Source organism: Ambystoma mexicanum, chromosome 6q (assembly GCF_040938575.1).
Source record: "Ambystoma mexicanum isolate Mex_15411 chromosome 6q, UKY_AmexF1_1, whole genome shotgun sequence".
Classification (NCBI taxonomy): Eukaryota; Metazoa; Chordata; class Amphibia; order Caudata; family Ambystomatidae; genus Ambystoma; species Ambystoma mexicanum.
This window is the reverse complement of record NC_090937.1, coordinates 929742581-929759382: the sequence shown is the minus strand read 5'-3', so window position 1 is coordinate 929759382 and position 16802 is coordinate 929742581. Positions and strand designations below refer to the sequence as shown.

The following is a 16802-nucleotide window of genomic DNA, read 5'->3' as shown; positions in this document are numbered from 1 at the left end:
TAAGTAGTGGTTTTGGACCATTTGTCAAAGGAGGCTATCCATCAAGATAACATACAGCCAAAGAAACATCAGCAAAGGAATTATCAGGTTCCACTGGTCTCTACAACAGAACGATGCATATATTGAAAGTAGGGCATGGAAGACATACATCCATTACACATTTCTCTAATAATCCACCTGATTTTTAAGATACTTGGAAACTGGTGTCTGGTCATTTTGTTTTATGAAACAAATATCGACAATTTATTAAAAAATAGCTATACTCAGGCTTGAGGCAAAGAAGCATGGAATTCACTGGTCTTGGTATAGTAATAGTCAACATTCTTGCGTTAAATATAATTTGCTCAAGGCATCAATCATTTAGATCTTGGATGACATTTTTTAATATCAGTCTTTTATGGAAGCAAATAACAGACTGATACCACAGCAACTGTCTAGTTATAGAGCCATCCATCAATGGTACTTGTTTGCTTATGGGTTTTTATGAATTGTGGAACGTTTTCATCGACACTGACACACAATGTTAATACTTCAACAATTGTCATAATAATATTTATTATTAAGTTACACTATTTTTTGTTCAAAGATAGATCTTTTTGCAAAGCATAATATGTTAGGTTGCAAATGGAACCAAATATACAAATCACTTGTCTAGATACATATCATTTCAACAGTTAGCTAAATTACAGTGTATCTCTTTGTGGTCTTGACAATTACAAATGTTAAATGCTTTTCATATAATTAACCTTTAGACTATTCTTCTATTTTCACTGATGTACAGATTCATGTATGTATAATTACCACCTGAACTCTGTGAAACTAGTTGAGGTTCTGGAGTGATTCCTATGTACTCTCAGTGTGTATGTGTATAGATAGGGGCACCATGAACGCATTATGCTTGTATAAAGCAAGGACCAGTTATTAGAGTCTGAATGAACAAATTACTTACCTCTTTGCAATGTGCTTTCAGATGGATGTTCCTCCCACGGATTCCTCATCTTTGATACCTATCTCGCAGTGCAGTTGCTCTTCAGAAACTTTTCCGTCACCACGGGGTGCAATGCGGCTCCACTTTGGCTATGTTTGATGCCCCTACACCCCCCGCACTGAGCATGATGTTGGGACCAGTATATATAGGCGCTGTGCCTCGTAACCATGGTTCCACCCTTTTCCCTAGTACTCTGACGCTGAGGGATCACAGAACCAAGATGTACTAGCTATCTGCCAAGAGTGGCAAGTAGAGAATCAGTGGGAGGAACATCCATGAGCAAGAACATTACGGAGAGTTAAGTAATTTGTTCTTCTAATGAATTCCTTCCTCCCATGGATTCCTCTTCTTTGATAGACTCCTGTAGCAGTACGTAAATCTGGAGGAGGGAGGAGAGCAAGGACACCACCTAAACTAATAAAATCTGAAGGACAGACCTGCCAATATGGACGCCCTGACCAGACTGAAAATTCAAGCAGTAATATTTGGAAAACGTGTGCAAAGAAGCCCACGTAGACGCCAAGCAAATGTCCAGAAAAGGGGATCCACACTGTAGAGACGGGGTTGGCAGCCAGTCCTCTTTGGAATGTGCCCTGAGACCCCCCAGTACATCCTTACCAGCCAGATCATAACATTCTGAGATAGAGAGATTTATCCTCAGGGTCTGTTTGCTCACATGAGCACCAGCATAACCAAGGGTAAGCTGGTCAATGTTCCTGGACTGTCTTGTCTGGTCCAACCGATGGAATCACTCCTCTGCCTTGGAAGGTTGAGGTGGCGGAAAAAAGACAGGATGATCAATCTTTTGAGAGAGATGGAACTAAGATTCCACTTTCAGAAAAAAGGATAGCTTCATTCTCAACGTCACTTTCTTCTTGAAGAAAACCAAGTAGGGAATTTTAACTGACAATACCTGAAGCTCACTCACACACCTAGCAGAAGTAATGGCGACCAGGAAAATCACCTTAAAGGTGAGGAATCTTTGGCAATAAGAATGCAGAGGCTCAAATGGACCACTGATGAGAAATCTTAATACTAAATTGAAATCCCACGCTGCAGCAACAAACTGGTGTGGAAGAAACAAATTGCACAGACCCTGAAGGAATTGTATGACTGTCAGGATCATGAAAAAGGAGCCGTTCTCTGGGGTTCTCTTGAAAACTGAAATAGCAGCAAGGTACCCTTTCACACTGCCAATCTGCAGGCCTATCTGGGATAAAGAAAGCAGAAAATCCAGAACAGAGGTTGTGGAGCAAGTGAAAGGGTCCAGATACCTCTTACGGCACCAACCGGAAAATGGATGCCACTGGCATACACAGGCGGATTTGGTGCCGGGCCTTCTAGCAGAGAGAAGCACATCCAAGACGCCCTCCAAAAAATCCTACCCCTTATACCTCAACCTTTCAGCAGCCAGACAGGAAGCTTCAGACTGTTGAGGTTCGGGCATAGGACCCTTCCCTCCGAATGGGAGAGGAGGTCCACTCTCGGTGGATGGCAGCAGGGAGGGCAGATGGTCATGTCTAGCAACTCCGGTTACCATGTCCTTCGGGCCCAGGCTGAAGCAGTCAAGATCATTGTGGACTCAAATAGGCATAATCTCCTTAGAACCAGAATGACAGTGATCGACAGAAATGCATACAGCAGTTCAAAGTCCCACTTGACTGTCAAAGTGTCCCCCTAGAGCTCCATGTCAAGGAAATGCCCCAGAGCAGAACTGCCTACACTTCCTGTTCCCACTGGAAGTAAAGAGGTCACATGAGGGGTACCTCAGTGAGGGAACACCTACTACCGAACTTCCGGATAGAGCTCCCACTTGTGGAAGATTAGAAAATGCCTGCTTAGGGCATCCTCCAATATGTTTTCCTTGCCGGAGAGATGAGCAGTTGTCAAAGACACACTGTTCTCCAGAAACACAATCGCATTACCTCTCTGATCTGAGGCAAGGAGTCCACACCATCTTGTTTGTTGAGGTAGTGCATGGCCACTGTGTTGTTCGTCAGGACTAATGCAGTCTTGCCTTGTACGGATGGGAAAAAAAGTGACTAGGACCAGCCTGATTGCTCTGAATTCCAGCAAATTGATGTGTTCCCGGCACTACAGTTGAGACCAAAGATCGCTCACCATCAGACCTTGGAGGTGAGTACCCCTGCCTTTGAGGGATGCGCCTTTGAGGTCAGTTGTAGCCAGGGTTGTCGATACAATGCACCACTCAGCAGTTGTCCCTGCGGATACCATTACAGGTCCCTCGACACCATTGCTGAGACTTATAGAAGGTCTGAGGTACCGCTCTGAAATTGGTACCAGAGGCAACTGAGAAGCCAATAAAGCTACCTCATGTGCAGCCGAATCTCAGGCACCACCAGGATTTAGGAGGGCCAAAAGACCCAGCAAGTGCAGAAAGGCCAAGGCAGGAACCTTTTCCCATAGTCGGAAGACATGCACCATATTGGAGATGTTAGCTATTTGGTCCTTGGGTTGGAAGGACGGCACGGCTCAGGCGAATGTCCAATACTGCCATGATGAATGGGAGGGACTGGGATGGCGAAACATGAGACTCGTTGAAGTTCAGACAGAAGCATAAGCTATTCGATAGGCTGCACATCCGTTGCAAGTGCACCATAGTCTGAGCTGGAGAGTGAGCTCAGGCGAGTCAGCCATCCGGAAAGGGAAAAACATGAATGCCTTCCCTTCTGAGGTGAGCTGCCACCACTGCCAGCATCTTGGTGAAAACCCTTGTTGCCAAAGGGAGATCAAATGGCAGGACCTTGAACTGGTAATGGCAATTTCCAGCCATGACTCTCAGGTACTTCCTGGGCTTTCTGTGGATGGCCACATGAAAGTATGGGTCCTGGAGATCCAGCCGATAATGCAGGTCCAGGGCCTGAAGGATATGGGCTAGGGTAGCCATCTTGAACTTGCCCTTGTAGAAGTTCAAAAGCCCCAGAAAATAGGTTGCATCCAAGGAGGCCATCAGGTCTATGGCACCATTTTCCAGAAGTTGACAGACCTCTTCCAGTAAGAGAGGGTCCATAGGTAAGAACTAGCCATCCGATGGATGGTCCGGAGGGGCGATGAGCAAAAGAGAGGCAGCATCCCTAGTGAATGACCAGTAAGGATGTGATAAGAGTCCAATCTTTGCCAAATAGGGATATCCTGCCTCCCACAGGAAAGTGATGGTGGAAGTCTGATTCAAAGAGGATTTGCACCTGGGGCATCAGAGAACACAGCGGATGAGGCAATGCCTCCTCTGGGGGCAACTCTACCTCGGCCTCTGTTGGGATGTCGCTGTATCTGCTTGCCAGAAGGAGCTTGGCCTCTTCCTCTGTGAGCATAGGAGGTGAAGGGGTGAAAACCCCTGCCCCTGTATTAGCAGGTTTTTGTTGTCAAACTGCCTGTCCTAGCGACTTCTCCGTCACCTTTGAAGCCTGGAATTATTTGCAGGGATTCGTTGGCCTTGGTACAGAACAGGTTGTTGCCATTAAATGCCATGTCCAGGAGCTGTTCCTAGACATCCAGGGCAAACCTGAAGTTCTCGTCGAGTATTTTCTAACCACGGTACTGGTGCTCATCATCCTGGCTACAGTATGCTGTGTCCAGGCCTGACTGAAGTTCTCCTTGCCATCCTTTATAAGTGTCTCAAAACCATCTTGCATCTCCCATTCTGGGATGTGTTCTGCTGCCTCAGAGATGACGGACCAGAGCGCAAACGAAAATTTGGCCAGGGCACAGGAGGCATTGACACATTTGTCCTGTCTGGTTGCAGAGAACGGAAAGATGTTGTCTTCAGGCTAGCCATGACATCCTGCACTACTAAACTCTCCGAAGATGCATGGGCGGACAGGTCTGCGGGTGCTGGGCTGTGGTTTTTGGCCAGATCACAGTCTACAGTTGAAACTGAGGCCGGTTTGCACAATAGCTCGAGGACAAGAGCCTTCACTGCCTGGTATAATGGCAACAGGGTCTCTTTCTTTGGACCTTTGTCCAAGATGTTAGTCAGTTCATACTGTGCCTTGGGCCAGGAGGGGACTGATAGCCCTAGCGTATCCACTAACTTGGCAATCAGGCAATGAAAAGCAGCCTGAGGTTTGCATGGGGTTGGGGCATGGAGCAGGTTCATGTCTGGCGAAGAGTCCAGGTAACTTGCGTCCCCCAAGTCTAAAGCAAGGTCCACCAAGTCACCATGAGATGCATAAAACTCCTCTTGGAAGTCCCTAACTTCCCTAGGGTGATGGTGTTCCGAACCAAAGGGAATGGGGTCCCTTTCCCCATCGGAAATGTCCTCCAAGCAGGATATGAATGTATCCCTATGGAGTGGGGCATACTCTCGAGGAATTCTGGCTTCACTTGCGTCATTCGGTGCTGGGTGGTACTGAGGAAGACGTGAACAAGGTCAGAGGACCGGCATTTGGAGACGGAGCACTGCGGCCTCTAGGCTGGACCATGTCCGTCTTTTGCACGGTCGGCCCGAAGGTGTACAGTCAGCAAACTGTCAGCATCAATGCGTCTCATCCAAGCGAGGTGGACTGCGTAGGTGCTTTGGGTGAATCAGTTGTGCATGTCTTGAGGCCGCCAGGGTCTTGGTAAAGATGTCTAGCATCTTCAGCCTGAAGGCTTCCCATTCCTCTTGAGTAGAGGATTGGGTTGAGGAAGATCCCTGCAGAGCCTGGTCATCCACGGAGTCCCTGGAGTGGTGACTCCTCTTCTTCAACGAGGAAGAAGAAGGTTGCCTTGAAGAACCGCCTGCAGACCGAGGACTTTTACTGTGCTGCTTTTTATTTTTGTCCTTGCAGACCTGGACCTTTCTTCAGGGCGACGGCCGATGCCAGGTGTCCTGGGAAAATTCCACTTGTCACCTTTTTTCCTTTTGGAGGAAGGTAAATAGTTTTGCTTCCCATTTACAAAGAGCCTTGGGGTGCATCGACTAACACAATGCATAATCCTGCATGGCGTGTCCCTCACCGTAGCAATAAAGACAGATCCTATGAGGATCCGAGATGGACATCAGTTGTCCACAGTGTCTTGTAGGGACGTCGAGCAGAGCTGTCGCAGAGTCGGGCTGCGCCCCCGGCAGTGGAAGTTTCCAAAGAGCAGTTGCGCTGGGAGATAGATACTAAAGATGAAGAATCCATGGGAGGAAGGAATTCATTAGAATTATCTGTTACTGGTTTCTGAAAGGAAGACTTGTTGACAGTCTGTGAATTGACAAACTATCATTTTCGCTTACCACTTTTCTTTAAAGCATGGTTCTAAAAGATGTTGGTTGTCATGTAAATTAATTCCTTTGGATTACTAAAAAACTGATTTATGAATTTCTGCATAAAAAAATATCCTGGTGGAATTTCACCATTCACTGTCACATAACTTTGATTGTGTCCTTTGCGTGAGTGTGAGTGAACAGCCATCATTCCATAGCTGAAAACAAACCCAGGCTAATGTAATTTTAACCTTCCGGTCAGGTTATCATCTGAAGTCCATGTGAGCCTGAAGTATTTTATGCCTTTATCAGAAGGGGTTGAGGCGTATTCCTGTTCCTAAAGGTGAGAAAGGGTTCACTTTTGCCCACATCAAAGCATCGTTCAATGAGATGGCTGATTTCCCATCTTCCAGAAAGAATACCGGGCCCTGCAAAAAATTCAAATGATTACAAAACGGTTAAGACACCAGACGTACAACTTAAACCAATTGGGACACATCATAACTCTACTATTCATGGCATCATTAAAAAGAATATGTATTGGATCATTTTTGTTCAAGCAATATAATCAAGTGAGTAAACCCCTGTGAAAATACGACTATAATACATTCATTCAACATTGACAGAGAAAGTTGCATACAGTACAGCCTGTGTAGCAATGATGTAGCTTCCGTTGGCTGTATTCACACAGTAGGTCATAGCACAGGTGATACTAGGAAAGCACATTAATTAAAAATAATGTTAAATCTAGAATTTGTATTTGTATTTTATTTATTTGTATAGCGCACCAGGCCCAGGGGCAACCGGGCGCATCACTTAGTTACAACATAGGAAAAACAGTCAGAACCATAATTACAAAGTTTACAAGTATAGTACAGAATTTACAGGTCTGACAATAGCAATGAGAAGACAAGCAGATTATATATACATGTACAAATTAAGCGGAGAACCCAGAGCTAAATGTCCTGGGCGGCCAGCCAGGTTTTCGTAAGGTGTTTGAATCTCGGGAATGAGGGTTCTGCTCTAAGCTCAGAGGAAGCGTGTTCCAGAGTTTAGCTGCCAAGATAGGGAAGCTAGTTCCACCTGATCTTTGGAGATTGAAACGTGGAACCTCAAGGCAGTTTAAATGAGCCATTCTGCGGGGTCTAATGGAGTTGTGGAGGGCAAATCGGTTAGCCAGGTAGCAGGGAGCTTGGTTATGAAGGCATTTGTGGGTAAGAGCCAGGGTTTTCAGGGAGATACGTGTGGGACTGAGAGCCAGCGAATATTGCGTTTGGTGTCAGATATGTGTTGGCGCCTGGGAATGTTGAGGGCTGCTCTAATAGCATTGTTTTGGACAATTTGCAACTTGTTTAGGTTGCAACAATTGGTGCCTAGGTACAGTGCATTGCAGTAATCAATCTTGGATAATACAAGAGTTCTAGCCAGGGTGACACAATTGGTTGCGGAGAGGAAAGGGCGACAGGCTGTAATAAGCTTGCAGGTATATGCCGCTGCGGAAGAGACTGAGTTAGTTTGTCTGGTCAGGGATAGGGTCGAGTCAATGTAGATCCCTAGGGTTTTTGTGTCCTTGGCGGTTGGGATTATATTCCCATCAATGATGAAGGACTTGAACGCAGGGTCGAGTTTGGTATGTTTTTGTGGCGAACCAAGAATAAGGAGCTCAGTCTTTTCATCATTAGGACAGAGTCCGTGTTGAGCCATCCACGCCTGGATGACCTGGTAGATGACATTGATAGCGAGGGAGTCAGCTGTGTAGTCACCTGAGATAGGGATTAGTATCTGGGTGACGTTGGCGTAGTTGGTGTAAGTGACACCCAGATAGTCCAAGATATCGAAGAGAGGTTTGGTGAACACGTTATACAACGTGGGTGAAACACAAGATCCTTGTGGCACGCCACAGGAGACAGGTGCAGGTGGGGCGGCTGCTAGTGGAGAGAACACGCGCAATCATCTATTGTCTAAAAAGGAGCTAATCCAGGTTGTAGCTTTATCAGAGAAGTGTGCAGCTGATTTAAGGTGGTGGCAGAGGATTTCATGATTGACGTGATCAAAGGCCGCTGAAAGGTCCAAGAGGAGTAAGAGAGCAAGTTTGCCTTTGTCTTTTATATCTTCAATCTGTGTTTTTAAATCTATGAGGGCAGTTTCAGTGCCGTGACGTGGCCGGAACCCAGATTGCCTAAGTCCCAAGAGTTTGTTAGATTCAAGGTAATCTTGAATTTGTAGATATGCTGCACGGTCGAGGATTTTTAGTGAAAACGGGACCGTGGTGATTGGCATGTAGTTCGTGGGTATACTAGCGTCCAGGGTAGGTTTTTTCCAATAGGGGGATGACCCACGCGTCCTTTAGATTGTCAGGTACGATCCCAGAGCTAAAGGAAGAGTTGATGAGCGTAGTAATGAATGGCGCTAGGTCATGAGCTGCTTCCTTGATTATAGTTGCCGGGCAGACGTCGCCTTGGCAATTGGTCGGTTTAAGGCTGGTGATGATCTTTTCCACTTCGGAAATGGAGAGTGGAGAGAAGCTAAAAGGAGTCAGAGAGTCTGGGATGGGGTGGTTTAGGTTGGGTTGTGGTTTGGATTGTAGGCTTGATTGTTTGTTATTGGTTTTAATTTGGAGGGTGTCAATCTTGCCGAGGAGAGCCTCTTGGATTTTGGTACACCAAGTGCTATCTTTGATGCAAGTGTCTAGTGCAGTGACAGGGGTTTCAAGTTCTTTTAGGATTCTAAACAATTCTTTGGTGTTAGATTTGGCTTGTTCTACACGTTTATTGTAAGTGTCTTTTTTAGCCTGGAATATGGCTTCCTTGTAGTTAAGGGTGGCCAGGAGGAGGCACGATTTGTTGGCTGCAGACTGGTTGCTTTTCCAATGGCAAGGCAAGGGAGGGGGGACAGAGGGAAGACAGACAACAATCTTACTAAGCCAAGTGACAGTGAGATCGTGCAACTGCAGGGCAAGGGGGAAGGGAAAAAGTGCAGGGGGAAAGGGGAGGGACAGTGCAGTACATGGAAAAATAGAATAAATAACAATAAGTAAAGTATGGTAAAGTAAAGAATGTCAAAGTAAACGGTGAGGGTGGGAGGGACTCCAGGAACTGCAGCAGTTCAGTGACTGCAAGCAATCCAAAAGGAATTCCAAGAAGGCAGCTTGCATTAATTTCTTTGTAATGCTTATAGCACAAACCTAGCTCTGGAGCGCTTTACAACGTAAGGGTGCCAGTATTGGATTTAACATTTTATACAGTAGCGCCGTACTATTGGTGGAGCGTGGGAAGGATTTGTATTCCTCCGGCAGGTATTGCTGAAAGAGACACGTTTTTAGTGTTTTGCAGAACTGGAGGATGGTGAGAGCATTTTGAGCATCCCCAAGATTGATTTCCAGATAGTTGGGGTGTTCCAGGAGAATGACTACTTGCAATTCTTCTCATTACAGGCTAGCTGAGATTCCAAACCTTTGATAGATTTGGTCACCTGTGTGGAGTTTAGCGGCCAAGTATATTAGTGTTCTATTCAAGACTGCACTGTAATACCCATGGACCACAGAGCCACCCATGGACCCCTCTACCAATTCTGTACAAACTGGGGAACTTGCAGTCCCTGGGAGGGTGGTCCAATCAACTGGCTCACTCCCTTTGCCTTCCTAGCTGAGTCTGTTATAACAATTAATAATCAAACGGGCCAGCATAAGTATAAAAAGGGGCATGGAATCCAGAGAGGTGTGAAAGAAAGAAGTTGGAGGTCAGGCATGGAGTATAGTGTGTTTTGCAGATGTATACGAATTGTTCGAACTACAATTGTTCGAATCACAATTGACCTTTGCACAATTGACCGAATTGTGAAGGTCAATTGTTACATATCTGCGGGGGGAAACCCCTGCAACCCTCCTATATATATATATATATATATATATATATATATATATATATATATATATATATATATATATATGGGATACATTACTCACCGTAATCGTATTTCTGATGCTTGTATCTGCTTAGATTCACATGCTGTGCATAGGCCGACATCTAGTGGAAGCTGCGGAGTATTACAGTTTGTTTTTCGAAAGTCGAAAATGGGCGTCGACACAGGCGTGCCAGTAATACTATCCCTAGTGTGACGTCCACTGTACCCAAGATCCCTCACGCGTGTAGGATCCTCAGATTGTATTTTTTCTGACATGAGGAAGCATGAGGAGTAGCGTGAGTACAGATAATCCAAGCAGATAGACAGAAAGGTAAGACTACAAGCAATCATGCGTCTTCTCTCGGAGGGGAGGAAGGGTGGGTCGCATGTGAATCTAAGCAGATACAAGCATCAGAAATACGATTACGGTGAGTAATGTATCCCTTCTGAGGCTTGTGGAATCTGCTTAGATCACATGCTGTGCATAGATTAGCGAGCAGTACCAGAAGAAGGAGGTGGGATGTGAGAAGGGTCATGAGCAAACAGGTGTCTTAGAACCGCTTGTCCCACTTGTGTATCTGTCTTGGAATGAGTGTCAATGCAGTAATGCTGAGTAAAAGTGTGAATAGAGCTCCAAGTAGCCGCTTTGCAAATGGTGTCGAGGGGAACATTTGCAATGAAAGCCAGAGTGGCACCAATGCCTCTAGTAGAGTGGGCCCTTGGCGTAAAAGGCAGAGTCTTTTCAGAAAGAGAGTAACACAGCTGTATACAGTTGATAATCCACTTCGAGATAGCGCCCTTAGAGACGCGATCCCCCTCTCTGCCTGTAGCTACGGAGACAAACAGTTGATCTGTTTTCCTTAGCGGTCTGGTTTTATTTACATAGTATAGGACCGCCCTACGCACATCTAGGGTGTGTAGTTTCACCTCAGCCGAGCTTTGCGGGTTTTGGAAGAAAGCCGGAAGCTCGATGGACTGGTTTACATGGAACTTGGATATGAATTTAGGTGAGAACCTAGGGTGTGTGCGTAAAACCAGTTTGTCCTTGTGGATAGTAAAGAAAGGATCCTGCACTGACAGAGCCTGAATTTCACTGACCCTTCTTATGGAGGTAATGGCTACTAAGAAGGCCGTTTTATAAGTCAGGTGTTTGAGACTACTTTTATGCATGGGTTCGAATGGGGGTCCCATGAGCTTAGCTAGCACCACGTTGAGGTCCCATCCTGGCGGTGGGTTCGAAATAGGAGGGTGAAGTCTCTTTACTCCTTCCATGAAGGCTTTAACCACTGGTACTTTCCACCACGAGACCTTGTTATGGGATGTGGTGTAAGCCGAGAGGGCTGCCAGGTGTACTTTCAGTGAGTTAAAAACCAACCCTGCATCCAGCAGGTGGAGCATGTATGTCACAACGTTGGAAGGAGTGCAATCAACCGGGTTGATTTGTTTATTCTGGCACCAGATAACGAATCTTTTCCACTTATCAAAGTAACAGTGCCTTGTATTTGGTTTCCTGGACTCCTTTAGAATGTCCATACACCTCTGTGGTAATTTGAGATGTCCAAACTCTATGACTTCAGGAGCCATGCTGCTAGGTTCATAGAGTTGGGTTCCTGATGCACTGTTTGACCCTGTTGCTGGGACAGTAGGTTGTACCAGGCTGGGAGTCTGATGGGCTCGCACACCGCCATCCTGCGTAGGTGTGGAAACCATGGTTGTCTCGCCCACATGGGAGCAACTAGGATGAGCGTCATCGATTCCTTGTTCATCTTGTACACCACCTTCTTGATGAGAGGAGTTGGTGGAAAAGCGTACGCAAACATCCCTGACCAGTTCATCCACAGGGCATTCCCTTGGGAGTCCGGCTGGGGGAACCTGGATGCAAATCCTGGGCATTGTTTGTTTTCGCTTGTGGCGAATAGGTCTATAGTGGGGAAACCCCACTGAGAGAAGAGATCTTCTACTACGTCTCTGTGAAGGACCCATTCGTGTTCTTCTGGGAGGGAGTCTCTGCTTAGAGCATCCGCTAGGGAATTGAGCTCCCCTGGAACATGTTGCGATGACAGGAAGATGTTCCGTCTGAGTGCCCATATCCATATTTTCTGGGCCAGCTTGGACAGATTTGGCGAACGAGTCCCCCCTTGCTTGTTCAGATAGAACATGGCTGTCGTGCTGTCTGTCCTGATCTGCACCGACAAGTTCAGTAGATGGGGCTCGAACGCCTTTAGCGCTCGGAATACTGCCAGAAGCTCTAGCAGATTGATGTGGTTCTTGGCTACTGAGTGAGACCAGAGACCCTGAGCTGTGTGGTGGAGAAGGTGAGCTCCCCACCCAGTTAGGCATGCATCTGTAGTCACCACGGCTTGTACTTCGGGATCTTAAAAGGGTTTCCCCTTTGCGAGATTCTCTCTTGTCCACCAGTGTAGGCTCTGTACGAGTGTTGGCGAAACGACCACTAGATCGTCCCACTGACCACTTGCCTGAGACCACTGTTTCGCCAACCATTCCTGCATGGGACGCATGCGCAGACGCGCGTGGGGGACCAGGTAAATGCATGACGCCATCATGCCCAGTAACCGCATAGCTTTGCGTACTGTTATCTGTTGACCTGACTGATAAGGCGGAATTTGCAGAAGTATATTGCGAATTCTCTCTTCCGAAGGGAAGGTCAATCCTTTCTGAGTATCTAGGATAGCTCCTAGAAACTGTTTTGAGGTGCTTGGCACCAGACTTGACTTTTTCTCGTTGATAGAGAAGCCTAATTCGTGGAGGAGGTCGATAGTCCTCTGAATGTTTGACCTGCAAATTCCTGGGGTTTCCCCCGTTATGAGCCAGTCGTCCAGATAAGGGTACACCGGGATTGCCTCCCTGCGTAGGTGTGCAGCCGCCACCGCCAGTACCTTGGTGAATACCCTTGGTGCTGAAGCTATCCCGAAGGGCAGTACCTTGAATTGGTAGTGGCGACTGTCCACCTTGAAGCGCAAGTACTTTTTGTGCGCTGGGAGCATGGAAATATGAAAATAAGCATCTTTCATATCCAAGGTTGCCATGTAATCCCCCTTTTTTAGGAGGGGGATTACCTCTTGTAGCGTGGTCATACGGAATTTTTGGGGCTTGACATACTTGTTGGCAGGCCGTAGGTCCAATACTGGGCGCATTGTCAAATCTTTTTTTGGCACAAGGAAGTAAGTTGAATAGATACCCTTGTTTACCTGGTGTCCTGGGACGAGTTCTATCGCGTCCTTTTCTAGCAGAATGGCGATCTCCTCGAGAAGGATCCTTTGATGCTCTAGGGAGTGCACTCTTTGTCGTGGAGGATGGTTCCGGGGACGCTGCAGTAGTTCTATACAATATCCTGCGGATACTGTTGACAGCACCCATCTGTCTGAGGTGATCCCTTCCCAAGCTTGGGTGAAGGTGGAAATGCGTCCCCCTACCGGGGTTGCGTGACAAGGGACCCTGAACTGAGCGTCACTGTTTTGGTGGAGGCGTGCCACCTCCCTTGTTGGGGCTGCCTCTGCCTCTTCCACGACCTCTCTTGTTACCCCTGCCGTAACTCTGGGTAGACTGCTGGTTGTTATTCCATTGTGTACCCTGTGCCTGGGCATAGTTGCCTCTTTGTGAATTTTGGCCGCGTGGGCGACGAAAATTACTGTTCCCCCTCTGGTTAGGGGGTTTGTTGGTAAGCTGGCCAAGGGATTTGAGAGTCTCATATTCATCTTTGGCATTTTTAAGTGCGTCTTCGACCGCTTTCCCAAACAATAGGTCGGGTTCCACTGGCTTGTCTATTAAAGAAGCCTGGGTTTCTGTCTTGAATCCCGACTGCCGTAACCACGCATGTCTCTTGATAACAGTACCTTCTGCTATCAATCTCCCTGCGTTGTCAGCGGCGTCGAAAGTTGCTTTTAAAATGCAACCAGACACGGCTCTCCCCTCTGCCGAGATCCGAGCCAGCTGGCCCTTTAACGGTTCTGGAGCAGAGGCAATGAGCGCCGCGACTTCTTCCCATTGATGGCAATTGTAACTAGCCAACAGGGTGGTGGAGTTCGCAATCCTTGCTTGGTAGGCGGACGTTGAGGCTACCTTCCTGCCAAACCCATAAAGTTTTTTGCTCTCCTTGTCGGGAGGAGCTTCTGATGAAGATAAGGGCGTGCCAGCCCTTTTTCTAGTGTTGGTAACCACTAGGGAATCTGGTTTAAGATGTCCCCTTATATACAGAGGGTCAGACTGGGCTGCCCGGAAAATCTTCTCAATTCTGGGGTTGACAGCTCTGGTGAGGTTAGGATTCACCAGGGAAGGATCTATTCTTCGTTGGATGGATTTGAGGATAGGGATGGTCTGTGCGACCGGTCTTCTCTCTTCTACAAACTCCTCCGCGAAGTCCCTTTCCTCCTGTACACCGTGGGTGTCGATGTGGAAGTGTTCCGCTGCTCGAGCGAGAACCTCGTTAAGGAGGGGCTGGTTATCAACTGGAGAGTCGGTAACTGGGGCTTCGCTTTGTACTGGGGAATCTACTCTGTAAATTTCCTGCTCATCTACTCCCTCCTCCAGGTCCTCATCCTCTGCATAGTAATCTGTCCCGGTTTGTTCTTCCATAATTTCAAACTCCTGGTCCTCTACAGGGAAAACTTGTCCCTGGTAACTGGGGAGTGGAGTAGAATATGGAGTGGAGTAAGGCTGAACCTCGAAGGGTTCAGGTCTTTCGAACCGGGGCTTTTTACTTAGCGGGATAGGATCGGAGGAGCCTGAGGGTGTGGCCCCTTGAGGGTTATATGAAAGAAAGTGGTCTGGGTTCTTATCATAAAAATCAGCCAAGGAAGACATCCTAGACATAACCCTGTCTATGTCTTCACTGGACCATTCCCTGGAACAGGGTATTACTTTAGTAGGTGATGATTTATGGGATTTTTGAAGGGTAGACTTGTGTTTGCTTGTCTGCCTAGGGTGAGAGGATGGCTTTACAGGGGTGGAAGGCTGTGCTTTCCGCTGTTTCCCCCCCTCCCCGTGCGTGGAAAAATGTTTTCCCTGTCCCTTGGAGGCCCCAGAGACTTTCGACGCCTGGCGCCGAGGGTCTGGAGAGGTATCTGTGTGCTTCGGGCGTGGGGCCTCACTGGTGTTAACCGCGGTCTCGGTATCTTGGAGCGCGGCTTGGGGGTGGAAGTCGTCTTCGTCTCCCGACGATCGAACTTCCGTTAATGTGTGTAGCGAGGCACTCTTGGCAAGAGTGGATGATTGCCTTGCGTCGTGAGGTGATCTCGATCGAGAGCGCCCAGAGGACACCGAGTCGGACCGTTCTTTTTGTGCCTCCTTCCGGGAAGTCAACGTCGTCGAAGTCCGGTTGGTCTTAGTGTGTTTAGTGTGTGTTAGGTGTGTAGCGCTTGCGTCGCCGGGGGTCTTCCCCATAGCCGCCCTGCCGGACGACCTTCCGAGGTCGGGGACCTGCGCTCGCCGGCTGTCTTTCGACGCCGTAATGCCCTTGCCGTCCGAAAGTACGGCGTCGCTGCCATCGCTGAAGGCGCCCTCTGCTGCCATGGCCTCCTGCCTGGCGTGGTGGGCCCAACGCTTTGTCGAACGGTCCTTAAGTGTCTTAGGTTTAAACCTACTACACGCTCTGCAGTTCGCTTCGGGGTGATCCCTCGGCAAGCAGAGATTGCACGTGGCGTGCCTGTCGACCCAAGGGTATTTGCGATTGCACTTGGGGCAGAATTGAAAAGGGGTACCCTCCATACGCACCTTAAGGCAGCGGGCTGCTAAGTGTAGGAATATATATTGAAGAGTGAAGAGTATGTACCACCCCCCACTCTCCCTACTTGTAAGGGCCGAGGCCAGCGGCCTACTAGGCCCGGGCCGAGGCCAGCGGCCTTCCGAGGCCCAGATCCGTTGTGCAGCAGTCGACGGTCGATGACTTCTCCAGCCGTCGTCGAGGTTGAGGGTCGACGTTGGGGTGGGGAAGGGAATGAATAAGAATTATAATTATAATAACAGCAAAGTAAGGCTAAGGCCAGGGAACTCCGCAAGATGCTTCCGACCAGTATGGCGGAAAAAATCAATCTGAGGATCCTACACGCGTGAGGGATCTTGGGTACAGTGGACGTCACACTAGGGATAGTATTACTGGCACGCCTGTGTCGACGCCCATTTTCGACTTTCGAAAAACAAACTGTAATACTCCGCAGCTTCCACTAGATGTCGGCCTATGCACAGCATGTGATCTAAGCAGATTCCACAAGCCTCAGAAATATATATATATATACGGTCAATTGTGCAAAGGTCAATTCGGACCCTTGACTTTCGATCAATTGGGTCATTCGAACAATTGTGTTCGAACAATTTGGATAATACCCGTTTTGCACTAGCTAGGAGGAAGAGAGAAGAACAGAGGTGAAGAGGAGGTTGGATAGTTTGAGAGGAGCAAGGGAAAAGGAAGAGATGAGGAGATAGGAGAAAGTAAACAGAATTAGAGTAAAGGAGGATGTGGAGAGAAGGAAAACTAAGGAGGATGAGGGATTGGATAGAATAAAAAGACTGGAAGTGGAGGTAAAAGAGTGGAGCAGTAAGTGGATGAGGCGAGAACATCAGCTAGCGGAGGAGGACTGGTGGTGTCAGAGACAAAGAGAAGTTGTCAGAAGGAGTGGAGAAAAAAGAGAATGGAGGAGGAGTTGAGTTGACCAAGGAAGAAATGAATAGTTCAGAGGAACGGGGAAAGAGCACATTAAAGAA

General features: G+C 47.6%; 1 protein-coding gene across 3 annotated transcripts in view; it reads right to left on the bottom strand.

Moving 5' to 3' along the window:
* Nucleotides 1-273: 273 nt before the first annotated feature.
* The window catches only part of WDR17 (WD repeat domain 17), a 2439098-nt gene continuing 2422569 nt past the window's right edge, over nucleotides 274-16802 (bottom strand). For all 3 annotated transcript variants that reach the window (XM_069631441.1, XM_069631439.1, XM_069631440.1), the window contains one exon: nucleotides 274-6610. In XM_069631441.1, coding sequence (XP_069487542.1) covers nucleotides 6491-6610 — 120 coding nt within the window. In that variant the 3' untranslated portion in view covers nucleotides 274-6490. The remainder of the gene's footprint in view (nucleotides 6611-16802) is intronic.